At 44.8% G+C, this 19,238-nt stretch overlaps 1 protein-coding gene across 2 annotated transcripts in view; it reads right to left on the bottom strand.

Moving 5' to 3' along the window:
- ARID1A (AT-rich interaction domain 1A) overlaps positions 1 to 19,238 on the bottom strand; it is a 71,673-nt gene that overhangs the window by 32,357 nt on the left and 20,078 nt on the right. For both annotated transcript variants that reach the window (XM_060089210.1, XM_060089209.1), the window contains exons 2-4: positions 12,022 to 12,234; positions 10,270 to 10,722; positions 8,939 to 9,055 (exon numbers count right to left, since the gene is read on the bottom strand). In XM_060089210.1, coding sequence (XP_059945193.1) covers positions 8,939 to 9,055; positions 10,270 to 10,722; positions 12,022 to 12,234 — 783 coding nt within the window. The remainder of the gene's footprint in view (positions 1 to 8,938; positions 9,056 to 10,269; positions 10,723 to 12,021; positions 12,235 to 19,238) is intronic.

The raw sequence follows: 19,238 nt of genomic DNA, 5'->3' as shown, positions 1-19,238 counted from the left end.
AGTTTTTTAAGCCTTTAGAGAATTTCTGTCACACACACCCCCCCGCCCCTCACCAATAAACCTAGACAACAAAAAGCTGGTCCCCAAGATCAGGTAGGTAGCAAGAACCTACAGGCTAGTCAACAAAGGTTTACTAAGTATTTGCCTAACACAGGTATTAGACACAGGCCTGAGTACTCAAGCAGAAGTACCAGCATAATGCTACGTCAACATGAAGAAAATGGGAAGAAGTCCCAGAGAAGGTATTTCACAGCTAGGTTCTGAAGCCAAAGTAGAAGTTTGCTGGGCATTAAAAAAAAAAAAAAGGTGGGGGTGGGGGGTGGGGGGGGGAAGCAGAGATCACACACACACCTTAAGCAAAAGGACAATGGCAGGAAGGACCACGGCTTGTGAGGAGCTTAAGGCACACGCGAGTGGCCAGAGATGAGGTTGCAGAGATATGCTGGGAGCTGTAGATGGCCCCATAATGGCGTCTGGACTGTAGGCACAGGGAGTCAGGGCCCCCAGAGCACCCACAAAACAACTGGTTTACTAGACACGGTAAAATTTATTGTATTCCAAAGTCTCTGGCATGATATTTTATTTGAAAATATTACTCTCAGCTTTCAGGGTCTAACTCCTCCTTGCTTCAGAACCATAAGGCACATGAATCACCTGGAGATCTTGTTAACAGTGTTGGATTCAATAAAGCAAAGTTAGTGTGGGGCCCAAGAATCTGCATTTCTTGCAAGCTCCCAGGTGATAACTGTGCTGCTAGATAATGGACCACATTTTCCCCAGTACCAAGGACCTAACTGATTAAAATTTTAGCATTAATCAGGACACTGCTTTAAAAAAAAGGCACAAGGACTTCCCTGGTGGCGCAGTGGTTAAGAATCTACCTGCCAATGCAGGGGACACGGGTTCTATCCCTATTCCGGGAAGATCCCACATGCCGTGGAGCAACTAAGCCCACGAACCACAACTACTGAGCCTGCGCTCTAGAGCCCGTGAACCACAACTACTGAGCCTGTGTGCCTCAACTACTTGAAGCCCACGTGCCTAGAGCCCGTGCTCCGCAACAAGAGAAGCCACCGCAATGAGAAGCCCACGCACCACAACGAAGAGTAGCCCCCGCTGGCCGCAGCTAGAGAAAGCCCGTGCATAGCAACGAAGACCCAACGCAGGCAAAAAAATAAATAAATAAATATTTTAAAAAATAGATTTAAAAAAAATTTTTAAAGGCACAGAACAGGCTCCCACACAACACAAGGAAACCAAAGAACCACTTTTGTCAACTTTTCACTGTTTGCGGTGATTCCCTAGTTGGTCAGTTCCTCCAGCAGGCCTGACCTATAGATTTGGCCATCGTCCCTCTCCCACTCCTCCCTGTGCCTTCAGTTCCCAACTCATCTATGCCTCCATCACAGGCAGGTCTGGGCAAAAAAGGGAAATGGAGATACATTTATACTCTTCTTTTAGGACAAATCTAGTAAATGTTAAATGACAAAGGGTTCAGGCTTTTGGCTAAACATTGAGAGAATCAGATTGTCCATGAATTTCCTCTGCTGGGTGGGATGCTAAAGGAAATATTTCATCTAAAATATCAGAGAAAACTGGATTCAAATCCCAATTCTGAGCCTTAGTTTCTTCTTATGTAAAATAGAAGTGATTACTCAACTTAATACATTTCAATTCCTGCCTTTCCAGGAAGATTCGTTTTGGCTGTAGATCCTTTCCTGGCTTCACTCCTGCCCTCTAAGATTCAGATTCTACAAGAGTTCCCTCCCATTTCCTCTTTCCAGATCACTATAACCCAAGCTCTCAAGATTTGAGTAGTAAAGCATGAGTGCTAATAGCTACTTTGTTATTAAGTAGAAATCTAAAGAAGGGCTTGGAAACCCAAGCGATACAATGTCTTTAGATAATTTAACAGACATTAAAAATCCTACTGCTGGGCTTCCCTGGTGGTGCAGTCGGTGAGAGTCCGCCTGCCGATGCAGGGGACACGGGTTTGTGCTCCGGTCCGGGAAGATCCCACATGCGGCTAGGCCCGTGAGCCATGGCCACTGAGCCTGCGCGTCCGGAGCCTGTGCTCTGCAACGGGAGAGGCCACAACAGTGAGAGGCCCGCGTATCGGGGTGGGGGGAAAAAATCCAACTCCTGTTCACCTCACTCCTGGCATCAACAACTTCCACTCCTATCTAACCAGAGCAAACAAATATGGTTGAGATCTTGAATGGCAGTCTCCGAGACATTTTCAGTCAAGGATATATAGTGTCCCTTTTAAGCTAACCCAGTGTCCCTGATTCCCTTCTCTCACAACTCCTGAAAGATGTGCCTGTTTATACCTTCCTAATGTTCTGCCAGCAACTTCACCATTCTGTATCTCTCTGCTTTGTACACATGTGGGTCTTGAGATGAAGCTAAGGAATTCAGGCCGATTCAGCTGCCTCCTCCCCTTCCATGCCTTTCAAGAGGGCTCGTTACCCTTACACCTTTCCCTTGCTCATTTCCTTCCCTCCAGCCCTCAGAAATTAGGTCTTCTCCCTACCTCCGAAGGATCCCAATAACCTGCTTCATGACAAATCTAACTTTATATTCCCTGAAAATACTTTAGATGCACACCATCTTTGTCCCTTCCTTGGCTTCCAGAAACATGGAAATATGACACAATCCTGGTCCCCCTCCAATCTCTCCAGCTACGTGTTGGGTGCTTCTACTCAGTTACCGCAGGCATTGTCCAGGGCTCCATCTGGCTCCTCTCTCCATGCTGCATGGTCTGGGAGGTTTAACTATTCCATGGTTTAACTTCATTCCATGGTTTAACTATTAACCACTATGCAGACAACTCTCAAGTTCTATCCAGACTCAGCTCTTACCCAAGTTTCAGTCTCCTATCTCCAACTAGTAACTAAGCATTTGTTTTTCAATATCGCACTATATGGAACTTAACTTCTCCTCAAAAATGAGTTTTCCTATTAACCTTTCTATTTCCGTCAATGAGATCCCCCCACCCCTGCCCCAACCCAGTATACAACATTGTTAAATTTTCCAGCCAGTAGAATGCACTTATTCTCAGTTCTATAGAGTCTTTCCTGTGCATCTCACAATTAAGACTAGGTGGTTACGTAAATGAGACAGAGGGGTAGAATTCCACTGAACACCAGAACTATTTCAACGGTTTAACTTATCCCCTTGCTTGCAGACTATCCCCTTTTCAAACTATACTACACACCAATGGATCATTTTTGTAAAACATTAATTTCATCATGTTATTGCCCTAATTACATATCTGCAGGCCTATGAGATCAGATCCAAATGGCTCACTTATCCCACCAGAGCTCCAGCCCCTGTGATCTAGCTTTCCATCCTGTTTGTTACTCTCCACCCCCGGCAAGCCTGATCCTGACCAGCCCTCCTAAGTGTCATCCACACTGCATCCCACCCCCACCTAGCCTCTGCTCAGGCTGTATTTTCCTTTCCAACCACCCCAATACATCCAAACCTACTGCATTCTAACTAAACTTCTGCCATGATGTCTTACCTCTACTATTTAGACATAAATGGATCACTGAGTTCACCAAGCCCTGATAGCATTCACTGTAACATTCAGGCACACATTCTTCCATCTATTTTACTAATTAAACAGAGGAGGATCCTTGAGGGTTGCAACCATGTCATATTCAGAATCACCAACTTAAGAGTTTAGGTTACCTCAGAAGTCATCAAAGTTCAACCTTTGTCTAATGAGTATTCTGCCTCCTATATGACCACCACAGCAAACAGGGTGCCAGGTTTTACAGGTAAGACAGGGAACTTACCTACTTTTCTTTTCCTTTTTAAAATATCCTCAATCCTCCAGATCACAAAGGAACTTGTATGTCACACTTAGGCTTAAACCTACAGGCAGCAAGTACCCAGAGGTTTTAGAACAATAGTGTAACTTGCCAAGTTTGATTTTTTAAGATGATCACTCTGGTGATTATGTTGAGGACAGACTTGGAAGGAAAAGAAACAGGTCAGGACTCTGTAGCAAAACACCTGGTGAGAGATAATGGGGGCCTGAAAGAAAGGCAATGAGGAAGGACAAGGGATTTAAAAGCCATTTCTGAGGTAGACTAGGATTTGGTGAACAACTTATACAAGGGATCTAGCAATCAGTGCCACAGAGCTGAGAGCTCCCAGGCTGTGCTGGCAACGCAAGGGCTGCCCTAACCTCGGAATAAACTGCAGGGGGCACAGCTGCAGGCAGTCTGTCTCTCCCAAGGTCTCCCCTCCTTCATTTTCAACCCACAGTCTTCCCTCCAGATCATCAAGAGTCAAACGACAGTGTAAGTCACCACTATTATTCAAGTTGCCGCTGTGGCTTCCTAGTCTAGTCATTTTTTTCTTCCCTTTTCAAAGGACTACCAAAGCTCATTGTTATTCAAGTATGGTCTTTAGATCTACAGCACCACCTGAGAGCTTCTTAGAAATGCAAATTCTTGGGTCCTACCCCACAACTACTGAATCAGAATCTCTCTGGGTAGAGGTCAGTAATCTTGTTCTAATTGATCTCCAGATGATTCCTAATGCATGCTGAAGTTTGAGAAGCAGTGATATAGCTAACCTCTACCAGATCAAGGCTTTTAATCCTATATCCATTTTGCACCACTGAATGGAAACTCTATCCCAGGTACACTTTCAAGACTAACATGTAAATTTACAAATGCGCTGCAGTAAGAAAAATTTGGGAAGCAGTCATTACTCCAAGGAAACCACATACACTTGAATGAATCACTTAAATAGAAGCTTTTCAAGATGCAACTCCAAGTCATTCTCAAAAATGACTATAATCAAAAGTCAGAAACCAATTTACAGATGACTCCCTTACAGATTTTGACCCAAAATAAAGAAAACTGAAGACTTAATGAAACACCTAGAGATTTGCTCACCCACCCCTTACAAGAACCTTCTTTCTTTCTTTCTTTCTTTTTTTTTGGCTGCACCGTGTGGCATGCAGGATCTTATTTCCCCTGACCAGGGATTGAACCGTGCCCCCTGCAATGGAAGCACAGAGTCTTGACCACTGGGACCGCCAGCAGGGAAGTCCCAAGAACTTTCTTAGCATAAGGTGAAGTGGTAGCTATAAGATAATGACAAACCCCAACCCCACTTCTTCCTAAGGCCACTGTCAGGAAGCACAAATAAATTAATCTATCCTCTAAAATGAAATCTGGGCATTCCCATAACAGTCTGTGATAACCGCCTTGCACTAGCAGTGAAAACAACAATCTGGTAATATGGCCACGCTGTCCCCTGTCAGCCATACACTTTTTGGATGATCAGTGAATCTGCTCAGGTTTATTTGTTCAATGAGTTGGAGCCTACTATATGCCAGGCACTATGATGGCATTGAACAAGACAAAGCAAGTCTACCCTCACTAAGCTTGGAATAAGTAATTGAAATTACCCTTGAGATAAGCACTGACAAGAAGCATGGGCACTAAGATGGTCCATTACAGTAAAGGAACCTGACATAGTTTGGACTAGTGGATCTCTACAGGGGCTGTAAATCAGAATCACCCAGGACAGCTTCTAAGCATACCAAAGCCCAAACCTCACCCCAAATCAAACAAATCAGAACTCTGTGAACCCTGGCCATTGGTTTTAAAAATCATTTGCTTCCCAGGTAATTCTAACATGCAGCCAAGGTAGAGAACCACTGGTTTTGGGTATAATGCAATACGTGTTATAGGCACAGAGGTCAATAATACAATGCCTACCCTCCAGGAGCTTTCTGTCTAGTGGAAAAGACCCAACAATGTAGAAGTATCAGCAAAATACTCTAGCAAGATGGAGCAAAAAACCCTCAGATACAGGATAGTGCTTCTCTGGGCACAAGGCTAGGGAAGTGATCCCATTGGGCTATATAATGTGCTTTTACCTGTGTCAGCAAGGTTTGGTTTCTAAAGATGGGTACTCAGGCAACTAATTATTTTTTATACCTTTTTGTATACCTTAAATATTGCAGGCTTTTAAAAAAAAATAATAAAAACTACCTTTAGGGACTTCACTGGTGGCACAGTGGTTAAGACTCTGTGGTCCCAATGCAGGGGGTCCAGATTCGATCCCTGGTCAGGGAACTAGATCTCACACGCATGCTGCAACTAAGAGTTCACATGCCACAACGAAGGAGCCTGCCTGCCGCAACTAAGACCCAGCACAACCTAATTAATTAATTAATTGATTGATTTAAAAAACTGTCTTTAGTCAGTGAAGGCATCATAGAAGTTATTTAAGCTGAGTTTTGAAGCTTGATTAGGAAGGAGTTTTCTGAGGAAATGATCTTGAAGATGTAGTCTGAAATATGAATGGGAAAAGTTAGGAGGAAAAGTGTATTAGGCAAAGGGAAGACTGTGTGCAAGGGGCTGGAAGCAGAAAAGGCATGGGGCCTTACAGAAACCGAGAGAGGGCAGAGAGTAAAAAAGGATGAAGCAGAGGTTCTCAAAGTGCAATCCTTGGTCTAGCAGCATCAAGAATTTGTTAGAAATGCAAATTATGAGACCTCACTCCAGACCTACTAAATCAGAAAGGGAGGGCGGGGAGGGGGGCGGAGAATAGCCTTCGTAATAATAAGGATTTTGGATTTTATTCTAAGATTAATGAAAAATAATTGAGAGGTTTTAATAGAGGGATAACATAATCAGGATAATAGTAGCTAAATGGTTTGGCATTAATAGCTGAGCAAAAACTCCTCAAAATCTAATTTTTATAATAATCAGGATCAGAAACCATACTGAGCCTTTAAGTCAAGGGTCACAACTGTAATGCCTTTAGGGCTAAGCCGGAAAGGCGAATGATTGAAAAGAGGGATGTGGAACACTGATGGGGCTGCCCTACAGTCAGCACAGCATCTGCTCTGGAGCCAAACAAACACGTGCTGAGTGGAGGGATTCACAGGCGAACTTCAGGTTCCCTTAACACTCCTGCTTAAGAAAGGAGTGGGCCCCTTGCAGGGAATCCAGCCTTCTCCCTTCTTCAGATGTGACTATTTCCCCAGCCTGGCTAGGCAAATCTGGCATCAAACCAAAATTTCAAAGAGTAAACCACCTTTTGTTTCTTTGTCCAAGTAGCAGAGGGATAAAAAGCAATTCAACAAACAAGATGCCAATAACCCAGCCTGCTCACCTCTCACATGGAGCTTCTACTACAAAGCAAATGACCCATTTGTATGAATCTACAGTAGAAGCCTGAACTTGGGAATGCTCCTTGTGATAGGCTAACCCAGGAACAACCCTCTCCTGGGCCCAAGAGGCTACCAGTGTCTTCACTTCAGAAGGTCAAATCAAGCTCTTGGATTCAACAGTATAAGGCTCTCAACCCTTAAAAGACACACTACATGTTTGTATGCTAGGTTTCTCAGGACTAAAAACTATCAAATACAGTCCAATCAAAAGGTCACTAGAAACAAGCAGAAACTTTTTGATGAGGAGCAACTTACAGCACTGGTAGAAATCCACCAATTTGGATTCTTGCCACAATAGTACCTCACCCAGATTTAGCCACAGACCATAGATGATGAGGGAGTGGTTACAAAGTTCTGACTGAATCAGGTTAAAAAGCACATTCCAGTGAAGTTCAGGATGCAGAAAAGGATTGCAACAGACATTAATGAGAAGGGAACAAAGAGTGATTGCCTTATTCAGACATTTCCTCCCCCAGTTCCTCAGCTGAGAAAGCCAACAGTCTCAGAAGTCCCATCTGACAATAGCTATTCATCCTGGCCTGGGAAGCCTGAATTACAGGTGCTGAGGGACTCCACAGACCTTGCCCTGCTAAGGTTATGGCTCAGAGATCTTCAGGGGAAGCCATGGAGGCTTCATGATGAAGTGAGCTCCTGCCTCCCACCTATTCCTTAAAGATCCCAAAACCATTTTCTCCAAAGTCAGAATAAATGAAGAGACAAGCTTCAAATCCAAGTAGAATCAAAATTTCAAAAGAATCTTATTTGCACCTGTGGCTGAATTTCCATTTCCTAAACTGAAGCCAGATTTGTAATGAAGGGTTTGCTACCTGCAGTCTTACTAGATTTCAGAACACCCCATTTTACTCCTGTGCCCAGCCTAAGTGACTTGCCTACGTGTAGTGGCAGAGCTAAGACCAAAGGTAAATGTTCCCAGAACCAGCCTACTATTTAATAGTTGGTGTTAACTGCCTTTGAGTATCAAGTATAGTCCCTCTAAGATGATGATGATAACAGCTGACATTTATGGAGCACCTACAAGCACCAGTACTCTCTTTATATTAACTTATTTAATATTAACCTCTCCATGAAGTGGGTACTTAAGAGTTTCATTTTACAGATGCAAAAACTAAGGCATGGAGAGGTTAAGTGACTTGCTCAAGGATCCAGAGTTAGCGGCAGAGTCAAAATGCAGACCCAGGAACTCTGAGTGTAGAGTCCAAGCTCTTATTAATCAGCAGACCACACTGTCTTTCTCAGGATACTGTCAGTCCATTCTATAAACACTAATCAAGCATCTGGGCACCAAAAACTCTACTAGACAAAAGCACCTATTCACACAAAACAACAACTAGAAAATCTGCTTTTACTCCACCATGCTCAATGTGGCAATCCATGCTGAATGCACCCCAGATCCTACCTCCTAGCGTACCGCTCAGACAAACACCTAAAAATTAAGCCCTCAAAAGTAAGATGAACAAACAAAAAAACTTTAAAAGTGTTTAGATCTCTAAACAGAGATCACACACATATTCCTCCCTGGGCAGGCAACCAAAACAGACATTCTATAAGGTCAGTCCATAAATTCCTATTCAGAATTTTGAGTCTGAATTCAAGGAATAGCTCATCATTCATTTAGCTCAATACCACCAAAACATCCAATCAGAAACTGGTTTTCTTTGTTTTTCTCTCTGCCCCCATCATCTTTTAGAGGATGGCAGAAATACTCACAGGCAAGCTTGAAGGTCTTGACTGAAGACTCAGGTTCATATCTTCTTGCCCTCCCTTACTGGAGGTCATTGAGGGGGCTGAGGATGCCTGAGACCCAAATGAATCTTGAGATAACTCCTAAAACAAGAAAAACAAAAGCTGTGAGAGCTTGGTATTGATAAACCAGGCAAGCTTGCTTCATGATGAAAGGCCTATGAGACTCTCTCTTCAACAGGGGAAGCTAGGTGTGAGAGACTGCCCATCACACACAATATTATCCAAAGGCAGAAAAAAACAAGTTGTGGCTCTTAAGAATGTCAACAGTGGGGCTTCCCTGGTGGCGCAGTGGTTCAGAGTCCGCCTGCCCATGCAGAGGACACGGGTTCGTACCCCGGTCTAGGAGGATCCCACATACCGTGGGGCAGCTGGGCCCGTGAGCCATGGCCACTGAGCCTGCGCTCCACAACGGGAGAGGCCACAACAGTGAGAGGCCCACGTACAGAAGGAAAAAAAAAAAAAAAAAGAATGTCAACAGTGGACCTAAGACTCTCTGATGGCACTCTTGACCATTTATCACCACCCACAGAAAGCTGTTACTTGGGGATAAATGCTAAAGTCTAGCTAACTACAAGTTATATCTATCAAGGAGTGAGACCACCTGATTCAAAAACACCAACAAAAAACTCATGCTAGGACCTCTGCATTAAAATGAGTACTGCTTCCTTTAAAGATATTTATTCCAACAATGCCACCAATGCACAAAATCTTTAATGGACCTGTCATCACTCAGCCATTCTCCTCTTTTTGCTCCCTAAAGAATAAAGCCCAAATTGTTATTTTTAGACTTTATCACCTACCTTGTTCATAGACATGGCTACAGATGAATTTTAGCTATTTCCCAAAATCAAATCCACTCTCAAAAAAATAAGAGATTTACTAACACTGAGACTATTCTAAAGAATGTGATGTCAGCTCTGACAGCAACTTCAAATGAAGGGCTCCAAAATATTTTGAGCAATAGCAGAATGGAATGGCAGTTGGATGAATGTACAGTAGAGCCTCCCAAAGCGACTGTTTTAAAAAAGACCAAACTAACTTGGATGCTCAAGTTCTGAATTCTGAGTTAAAAAAAAAAAGAAAAAAAAATCAGTCCCATTATCTTTATTTCTTTTCTGCCTATGCAACTTTCCATTGCCCTATTTCATGAGTATGGAGAGCTACAGGTTTTTATGCAGTTATATCTTTATTAGTTTCAATTAGAGAACCAATTTTGTATGGCAAAGTTCTCATGACACCAGCCCCCAAAGTCTGCAGTCACACGTAGGGAAGGGCATGAGGAAGGGGCCTCTTACCTGTGGTGGAGGGAAGCGCTGCTGAGAATAGGCAGTTTGCTGTGACTGCTGAGACTGGGGCTGAGGGTACGCAGCCTGCTGGGAAAGCGTCGAGGATGCTGGCTGCTGAGGTGGCGGCTGCTGGTAAGGAGACTGTGCCTGCGGCTGTGAGTAGGGGGGCTGGCTCTGGGGGTGCTGCTGGGTGGTGGACTGCTGGGTGGGGTACGGGGTTGGGGACTGCTGATGGGGAGGCTGGGATGGCTGCTGGGAATACGGAGGCTGAGAGGACTGGAGCTGCGGTGGCTGAGACTGAGGCTGCTGCTGATATGAAGGCTGGGCGTGAGGGGTCTGGGATGGCGGCTGCTGGGAGTAGGGCTGCTGCTGCTGCTGGGGGTGAGGGCTTTGCTGGTTGTAATATGGAGCCTGGCCCTGCTGACCATACCCGCTGGGGCCTGGCTGTCCATAAGGTGGAATCTGTAAAAGGAAAGGATACTTTTAGCACTGACCCTTCTGGATGAAGAAAGGTGATTATGTCAGAAGCCATGCCCTGAAGATGGGTATACAAAGCCGGCAAGCCAAGCCTCACATTTAGAAGGCCCAGGGTTTTCCTACCAACCCTGTTAAACTGAGCCAGGAAGGACAGCCAGGCTGGGTTCCTAGTTGGTTTGTTCTTAAGTGGACTACATTCATTCGCAGAAAATTTACACTATTTAATAAAAATCTGGTCAACTTACAAGAGTTCAAGAACAGCTGTTTTCACCAATGAGTCTACTCTTTTTATCATGGCCTAGACTGTTTTTATAAGTACTAGGAATCTGTATCCTAGCCACAACCAAGAGTCAAGAGCAGCCTGGCTCAGCCGACTGAAAACCTAGGGTTTAGTAATCCAGATGGTATGCCAATCACTAAACTACGCTGGTTCTCTTTTTCATTTAGTCTTCATTCAAAAAGTATCTGACAGCCTACTTGCTTACTTGTACCAGGCACTACTCTAGGCACCAGGGACACATCTGGCAAAAAGGAGGGGGAAAAAAAGACCAATAATATCCTTCCCAACTCTCCTCCATCTTCTCATTGAAAAAAAAAAAGTGATTTTATATAAGGGCATACTTTGCTTTCAAGTCTTAGAAGTAAAGTTACGTCTTATATTCTATCCCTCACCATTTTCAGTATGAGTATCACTCACATATAAATGGTAGAAAATGCTGTCAAAACAAAAAATGGCAATAAAAAGATGATGGTGCGGATGGTCAGATAAAAGGAGATGAGTAAAATCTTAACATGTGCAATAGCACTATTAGCATCTTTACTGTTCAATCTTCCCTTTTCCTGCTACTCCCAGTCCCTTCTAAACATTCACTTTAAACCAGACAGCTGTATGTTGAAGGCCTTGAGAACATGAAGGGCCTCTTCTCTCCCCAGGGCACATGGTATGAGTGGTTTTTCTTGGTAGCAGTGGATTGGTGCTCAGCCACTGCCGTTTTCTTTCTTCCCACTTCCTTCAGAGATCGCCATTCAGTGGGTACAAGCAAGCCAGCCAGGTCAAAGAAGACAGATACGTATAGCAGGTGGCCAGGGAGCAGTTTTCCTTCAAGCATACATGCGATGGTGACCACAACCTTGGCCTTGTACGTAGCACAGTGAAACTAACTGAGTCAGTTGGCCTATGTTCCTTTCAAGAGGTTTGGAAGCCAAAGACACATTCTGATTCTATAGCTGAAGACCAGATCTTGGACAGCAACAAGGATTAAGGTAATCGGAGTCAACATCTACCTGCTGTGCATAAGAGAGGCCGCCCATGGTACTCTGCGCTCGGCCCTGCATGGTCATCGGGTACCGCTGCGGGGTCTGGGACCCATATGGCTGCCCTGGGTACCCATGTCCTTGCTGCGGTCCTGATGGAGGTCCCTGTTGTTGCGAGTATGGGTTAGTCCCGCCATATGGCTGAGGTCTCATCTTGCCCATCTGATCCATTGGACTGGATGGCTACAAAATAAAGAGCATTTCATTAACCTGAAGCTTTGATGTCCTCTAGCCAATATGAACACAAAACTTGGCAAACAGGTCTGTATACCACAGAGGAAAACAGTTACTATGAAATAAAGTAATGGTATAGACCCGGTAACTCTTGAGCAAGTCATTTAACCTTGCTCAGAACCTTGATTTTGTCATATGTAAAATGGAAACACCACCAGTTTGTGAAAGCATCTTCTAAGCTATATACTACTTTATAAGTGTGGTACTACTTGAGATCCAAGGAACGGGCCAGGTGTGGAGCAATGAATACACGTACTTTATGGTACAGAAAAATGAGAACAAAGGCCCTTCAGCTGGGAGGGGATGGTGCTGCTATACTCTGCCGTGATCCTGTTCAATAACACCAAAAATGATGCTTTAATACTGTGGTAGGGAATTCAAATACACAAGCATCTAGATGTTTTTATTCTTTAAATAGTGGAAACTTATTTCCTTGCACATCCAGAGCCCATTTGTGCTATGGCACGAGGACTTAAATTTATGCTTTCTTCCAACTGGGTATCATAGCTAAGTTACAATTGTTGAGGGAATTGTGACCCTGAATTTATTTAGAGCCTTGTACAACTCAACTGAAAAGTTCACCTCCTTTAATATTCAAGAGCTTGAGGGTGTAAAGCAGGTAGAGATTATGTCTCTCTAAAAAACAAGATGCAGAGGTACCAATAATGGAACCTCAAAGCTCATAGGTATTTGGCTACAAACATAACTTCCAGCTCTTTATGGTGCAACAGGATCAGTCAACTCATTCACTTTCCGACATAATTTTATCTTATTGGAGCTACGCAGAACAGAGGCCCAGCACACTTTCCCCTCCCAGAGATGCCTACCTATATCTATTGGTGGTGAGAAGGGAAGGAGGGAGTACCTCTAAGCACTTAAATAGATACACCCAAGTTGCCGAGTAGGCCCGCACCTGACGTAAAACTTGAAAACTGAATCTTAAATTGGGGATGGGGAGTAGATATTAAGGAATTCAGTGGTTCTCAAACTTCAGAATGCATCAGAATCACCCGGAGGGCTTGTTAAAACGCACACTGCTGGGACCCATCCCCAGAGTATGATTCTGTAGGCTGAGGGGTGGGCCTAAGATATGCGTTTATAGCAGTTCCCAGGTGATATTGATGCTGCTGGTCCAGGGACCACCATACTTTAAGAACCACTGGCCTAGATTACACCTGGGGTCCCTTCTGGTTCTATTATTCTATAATTAATAAATTATTCTAACCTTAAAAAAACAACAACACAAACTCCTCCAAAATAAGGGGAGGGGAACACTCAAACAATTGGTTCTCTGTACATATATATATATATACACACACACACAAACACACACTTTTTTTTTTTTTTTTGCAGCACACTACCTAAGTGTTTTATAATAATGAGGAAGTCGAGCTGCCATGAGGAAAATGGATAAGATAAAAAGCTACAGAGACTATTCTTCTAAATACTAACCGAAAAAAAGCAGAAACAAAGAAACAAAGTTCTCTCTTAGGCTGCAGCTGAAATCTCACCTTAAAAGGTTAACAATGAAACCTCCCAAGTTTCTAAACTACGAGAATCATAGTAAAACCATGTCCCAAATCACTACTACATGTCAATATTATTAAAGTGCTATTTCCAACAATCATAACAAAACAATTTTTGCCCAGACCTGCCTCTGTATCAGAAGCTCCAATAACGTTCCCGATCATAACTTAGGAGCCACGTGGATTCTTTTGGGCCTGTTTAGGAAGTTCAAATTCAACAACCGAACTAGTGAGTAATAAATAGCATGTGGTCTTCCCCAGATACACCTGGCAATGGAGCCAAAACATCACCATTCTCTCCTACAAAGAGCTCAGGGGCTTACACAGCCACGTGATGCCGCAAATAACAAGGAGATCCTCATCTTATCCTAGACTGCAGCTGCTGTCCATGTGGCCCCCAGGTGAAGAGACTACATTTGATGAACAGAGACCAGCCCACTCTGGGCATCTCTGTCAGTCTAGATCTCAACACACAAGGGGCAGTCATTACCATGGTTACTATGGAGCTTCTAGAGCAGCAGCTATTAACTACAGATGAGATGTGAGAAGCTTCACAAATGCCTGGGCCTCTCCCTAGAGATTCCAATTTAGTGGGTCTAGAAAGGCGTGGGCTCCCTCCCCCTAAATCCCTTAAGATCTTTGGATGATTGGGGTGGGGGGGCAATGCATAGCTTGCGGGATCTTAGTTCTTAGTTCCCCAACCAGGGATTGAACCCAGGCCACAGCAGTGAAAGCGCCAAGTCCCAACCACTGGACTGCCAGGAAATTCCCTAGTTCTAACGTATATTACTAGCTGAGAACCAGTGATCTAGAGAAACACTGCCCAATAAAATTTTCTGTGTTGTGTGACTATTAAGTACTTGAAATATGCCTAGTGTGACTGAGGAACTGAATTCTTTTTATTTACTTTTAATTAAATTCAAATAACCACATGTAGCTGGTGGTTATATTGGATTGCACAGTTCTAGAGCAACACTCACAAATCATTTTCACCTCTCCCTGCTCAACAACAGCCCCAAACTTCCTACCTACTACATCATGTACAGTATCAAACAGAAAGAGCAAAGAAAGTAATAAATCGACAGACTTGGGTTCAAATCCTAACTCTTATCACTGTCTGACCTTGAGCACATCAATTCTTTAACTAAAATGCACATAACTGGGGCTTCTCAGGGGACGCAGTGGTTAAGAATCCACCTGCCAATGCAGGGGACACGGGTTCAAGCCCTGGTCCAGGAAGATCCCACATGCTGCGGAGCAACTAAGCCCGTGCGTCAGAACTACTGAGCCTGTGCTCTAGAGCCCATGTGCCACAACTACTGAAGCCCGTGCGCCTAGAGCCCGTGCTCCGCAACAAGAGAAGCCCGCGCACCGCGACGAAGAGTAGCCCCCGCTCACTGCAACTAGAGAAAGCCCACGAGCACCATCGAAGACCCAACACAGCCAAAAAACAAAAACAAAAACAAAACATAAAATGCGGGCCTCCCTGGTGGCGCAAGTGGTTGAGAGTCCGCCTGCCGATGCAGGGGATACGGGTTCGTGCCCCGGTCTGGGAGGATCCCATATGCCGCGGAGCGGCTGGGCCCGTGAGCCATGGCCGCTGAGCCTGCGCGTCCGGAGCCTGTGCTCCGCAACGGGGGAGGCCACAACAGTGAGAGGCCCGCATACCGCAAAAAAAAAAAAAAAAAAAAAAAAAAACATAAAATGCACATAACACACTTCACACAGTGCCTGGTACTTAAACGCCCAATGAATAGTAGCTATTATCAATAACGATAAATAGTGCTTCTGCCTGGCTCTAAAGTGTGCCACAGTGCTCCGGTTCTACGCATTTTTCAGCCTCATGCCAGACTTCCCATATGTCCAGCTCTACGCAATAGTACCCTGCCCTGCCCTCCTGTCCACAATGGCTTCCACCAGCAGAAACCCAACCCTTCAACATGAAGCCACTTCCCACTTCTTTAGCACATTCTGTTCTTTCACACTTCTAAATGTCCTATTGTAAAAGCAGTCAGAATCATAGGTTTAGCACTTAGTTGTCCAGCTAACTGACTGCATCTCTCGAGACTAAGTTCTCGGAAATCGGAGATCAGGTATTTTATCTTCAAAGTCCCCCCAAAGACCCCAAGTGCAGAACTAGGGCTCAGGAACTTCACTGTGCCCGGCTGCCCTACTTTAAGAAGTGGGTAGGGGATACTATGGGAAGAAAGCCTAGATTAAACCACCTATCCAAAGGGCCAGGGACACCCCTAAACCCTAAACCAGGTTATGACTTTGAGGGCAGAAAAAAATGGGGACTGAACTGACAAAGCAAAGGGGAGGGTAGAACAAACAGTCGCAGAAGAATGAGCACACCTCTGAGGAGACTCTTAAGTGCCATCCTCAAGTGCCTCTCTCCTATAACCAGAGAGGTCTTCAAACCACACAGGCATCCACAAACACACTGCTTAAAAACAAAAGGCTAAAGGCAAGTTATCGCCCCCTACCCGCCACCCCCGCCCCATCTCTCACATCAGGGTGTCTGCACTCCCAATTGAGGACAGCTACTAAAGGGTTCAAGTTAACTTTAGAAATTCCTTGCAGACTAAAAATAAATGCAAGTTAAAAAAATTCTTATTCTAAAAAATGAAATTAAGACATCTCCCTTTCCTGGACATCAGATTTCTGACCCCTTCCCTTCACTAAAGGGTTATAATAAACGGAATACACAGCTTAGCAAGTAAAATACATTCAGTTCAACCAGATTACTCTGGTCTCATGTCAAAGTTAAACATCTGCTCATATCAGAAGGGGAGGTAGGCAGGGACTGAACTCACACTTCTGACATTTAAAACCATTGTGAAAGATTTGTAATTTGCAGTTATAGATGAAATGTCATCTTCCAATCTTTCATAAGAGAAGGGGCCTTAAATCTTCACTAATCAGTTTTTTGGGAAAGTAGCAATTTCAGACCAGAAAAATCCCTACCACATACAAGATAGAAAAGCCAGTATCAGCAGTCTGCAGGCACCAAGGAAAAAGCAGAGGATGGGAAACACCAAAGAGCCAGAGATTCCACTCTGGGAAAGACAGAGAGGAAATCCCTTCAATGGGAAACCACAGGAGTAGATTACTGTGATTACACTTCAAAAGCAAAGGCTCTGCCACAAAGACACATAATTGAGAGGAAAATGCTGCCCCCTTGATCAGGGAAGTCAGGCTCCCTGCTATATACTCTCCTGCATTCATAAAAAATAAAAATAAAAAAGAGGAAAAGAGCCATAAGAAAACCCCCATCTCTATTCACCACTTATCTCTTTCCAGATCACTGGACGTGTTACAAACTGCCTGTCAAATGAAATGCATCAAAAGTTGCAGTTTCCCTAGGCATCAAAGGCAAGGATGCCTAGCAGGCTGGTCCCTTTGAATATATTCAGAACAAACAGCTTACAGACTAACCACTTGCACAGAGTTTCCCTGCTCTAAGCAAATGGAATTAAAAGCCCCTCCAGATCAGAGGGCTAATGGAATCCCTTACAACTTCTTATTGCACCAAGGAAAGCCATAATGACCTAAGGGGTTGCTGAGATATAACACACTGGACTTCAAATTCTCCAACTTCTGATCACAACTGATTGAGAAGAGAGCAGAGAAGGCGGGGCCAGGGACTCCAACTTCAAAGAGAGAGGTACTGTTCACCGAAATGCACCACATGCAGTGGCACCAGGAAAGAGAAACTTCTTAATTTTCTTGAAATAAAAGTCCAACTGAGGAAAGTTCCAGGCTTCAGTCCCAATCCAAAGATGCAGAAAGGAAGTGACCGTGTGGCAAACCAAAAGAGCAAGATTTGATACCCAAGGACCAGCAAGAACATGAATGGAGAGAGATGGACTGGGCTGCCAAAAATGTGTCCATCAGAAAGCAGAAGTATTGACTACCACTTGTCCTGTCACCCTAAATGCCAACTAGTTGAGGCCAGTAGAAACCTAGAATATTATTTCTTACTCATTGCGCTTTCAATTTATTCCTGGCCAGATTTGTTCTATGACTTTTAATAATAACAATAAAAAAAAGCATCCCTGGCTCTTTAACCAAAAGAACCACCTAATTGATTCCCACAGTAATTAACCTGCATTTTACCTCAGAGAGCGGTAGTTAAGGAAGTCGGCACTGCTATTTATAACTCATCTCAAATTGAGGGCAGACTGCCTAAAATCTAACACATCCCAGCTGTACTCCTGTTTGAACTGGGGCCAAGGGAATTTTTTAAAGCAATCTTGGCACCGAATGAATGACACCAACAGTATGAGAGCTCGAGCGGTTGTGTTGTGGTGACGTAGCACTGGAGGTGGAATGGGAGGGGGCCAGTGTACTGTGATCCCTCTCGTGCACGCCTGCTGCTTGCTGAGTCCCAGTACAGTAAGCTGGGAACCGCCCACTGAGAGCCAAACACAGGAAAAGGCTTTTCCTGTGGAACGCCTTGAAGTGAGAAACACATGGCTAATCTGCATAAACGCGAAGCCACACCACCCCTGCCAGGAAGGTTAGTGCTCGTAATCTCTGGCCATGAAGCTGGCTGCCTGGGAGGACTTGGACTGGCGCCTGATAACCCAGAAAGAGCCGAAAGAACAGATGGGTAAGGACCCCGGCAGAAAACAGCCCCAGGTCACGTGACTCGCCACATGGCCCCGCCAGCACAAACTATTGTCTGGCTGTGGAGCTCCCATACAAAGGCACCCAGCCTTGGCTTCCTGTGATTACAGGGACAGGCGGCAGCTGTTGATCCAGTTCCCCTATGGGACGCTCCCCTACTGAGGAGCATTCCAGGGAGGGATAAATACAAAAGTTAAGGCCTCTCCCAACCAACGTGCTCTCAGCTTTCCACAAGCTCCACGTGGCCCCACACTCAGATCTGAGGAAGGACAGAGTAGATTCCATAGAGAGAACCACCCTTTGCACCCCAATACACGTGAGCTGACCAGCATAAATCATTCTCATAGTGCCCCCCTCCCCAGCCACACAGACATCTGTATCCTCGTCCTGTTTCTTCTCACTCCTCCAGTACACTGCATGGCTCTGAAGACTGGTCCAGGGGCACAACCCCAATCAAGGAAAAACCGCCCAGAAACCTGTGTTTAGTTCTATCCCCAGACCCTGCCTCCTAAAATAAGGAGATTCCTGGGCTTCCCTGGTGGCGCAGTGGTTGAGAGTCCGCCTGCCGATGCAGGGGACACGGGTTCACGCCCAGGTCCGGGAAGATCCCACGTGCCGCGGAGCGGCTGGGCCCGTAAGCCATGGCCGCTGAGCCTGCGCGTCCGGAGCCTGTGCTCCGCAATGGGAGAGGCCGCAACGGTGAGAGGCCCGCGTACCGCCCCCCACCAAAAAAGGAGATTCCTTCCCTTCATTTTGTTTTGCATTTAAACAGTCATGTGCCCACTGTTTATGTGA

The sequence above is a fragment of the Mesoplodon densirostris genome, chromosome 2, assembly GCF_025265405.1.
Source record: "Mesoplodon densirostris isolate mMesDen1 chromosome 2, mMesDen1 primary haplotype, whole genome shotgun sequence".
NCBI classification, from domain to species: Eukaryota; Metazoa; Chordata; class Mammalia; order Artiodactyla; family Ziphiidae; genus Mesoplodon; species Mesoplodon densirostris.
Note: the sequence above shows the minus strand (reverse complement) of the source record. Positions and strands in the feature narration are given on the sequence as shown.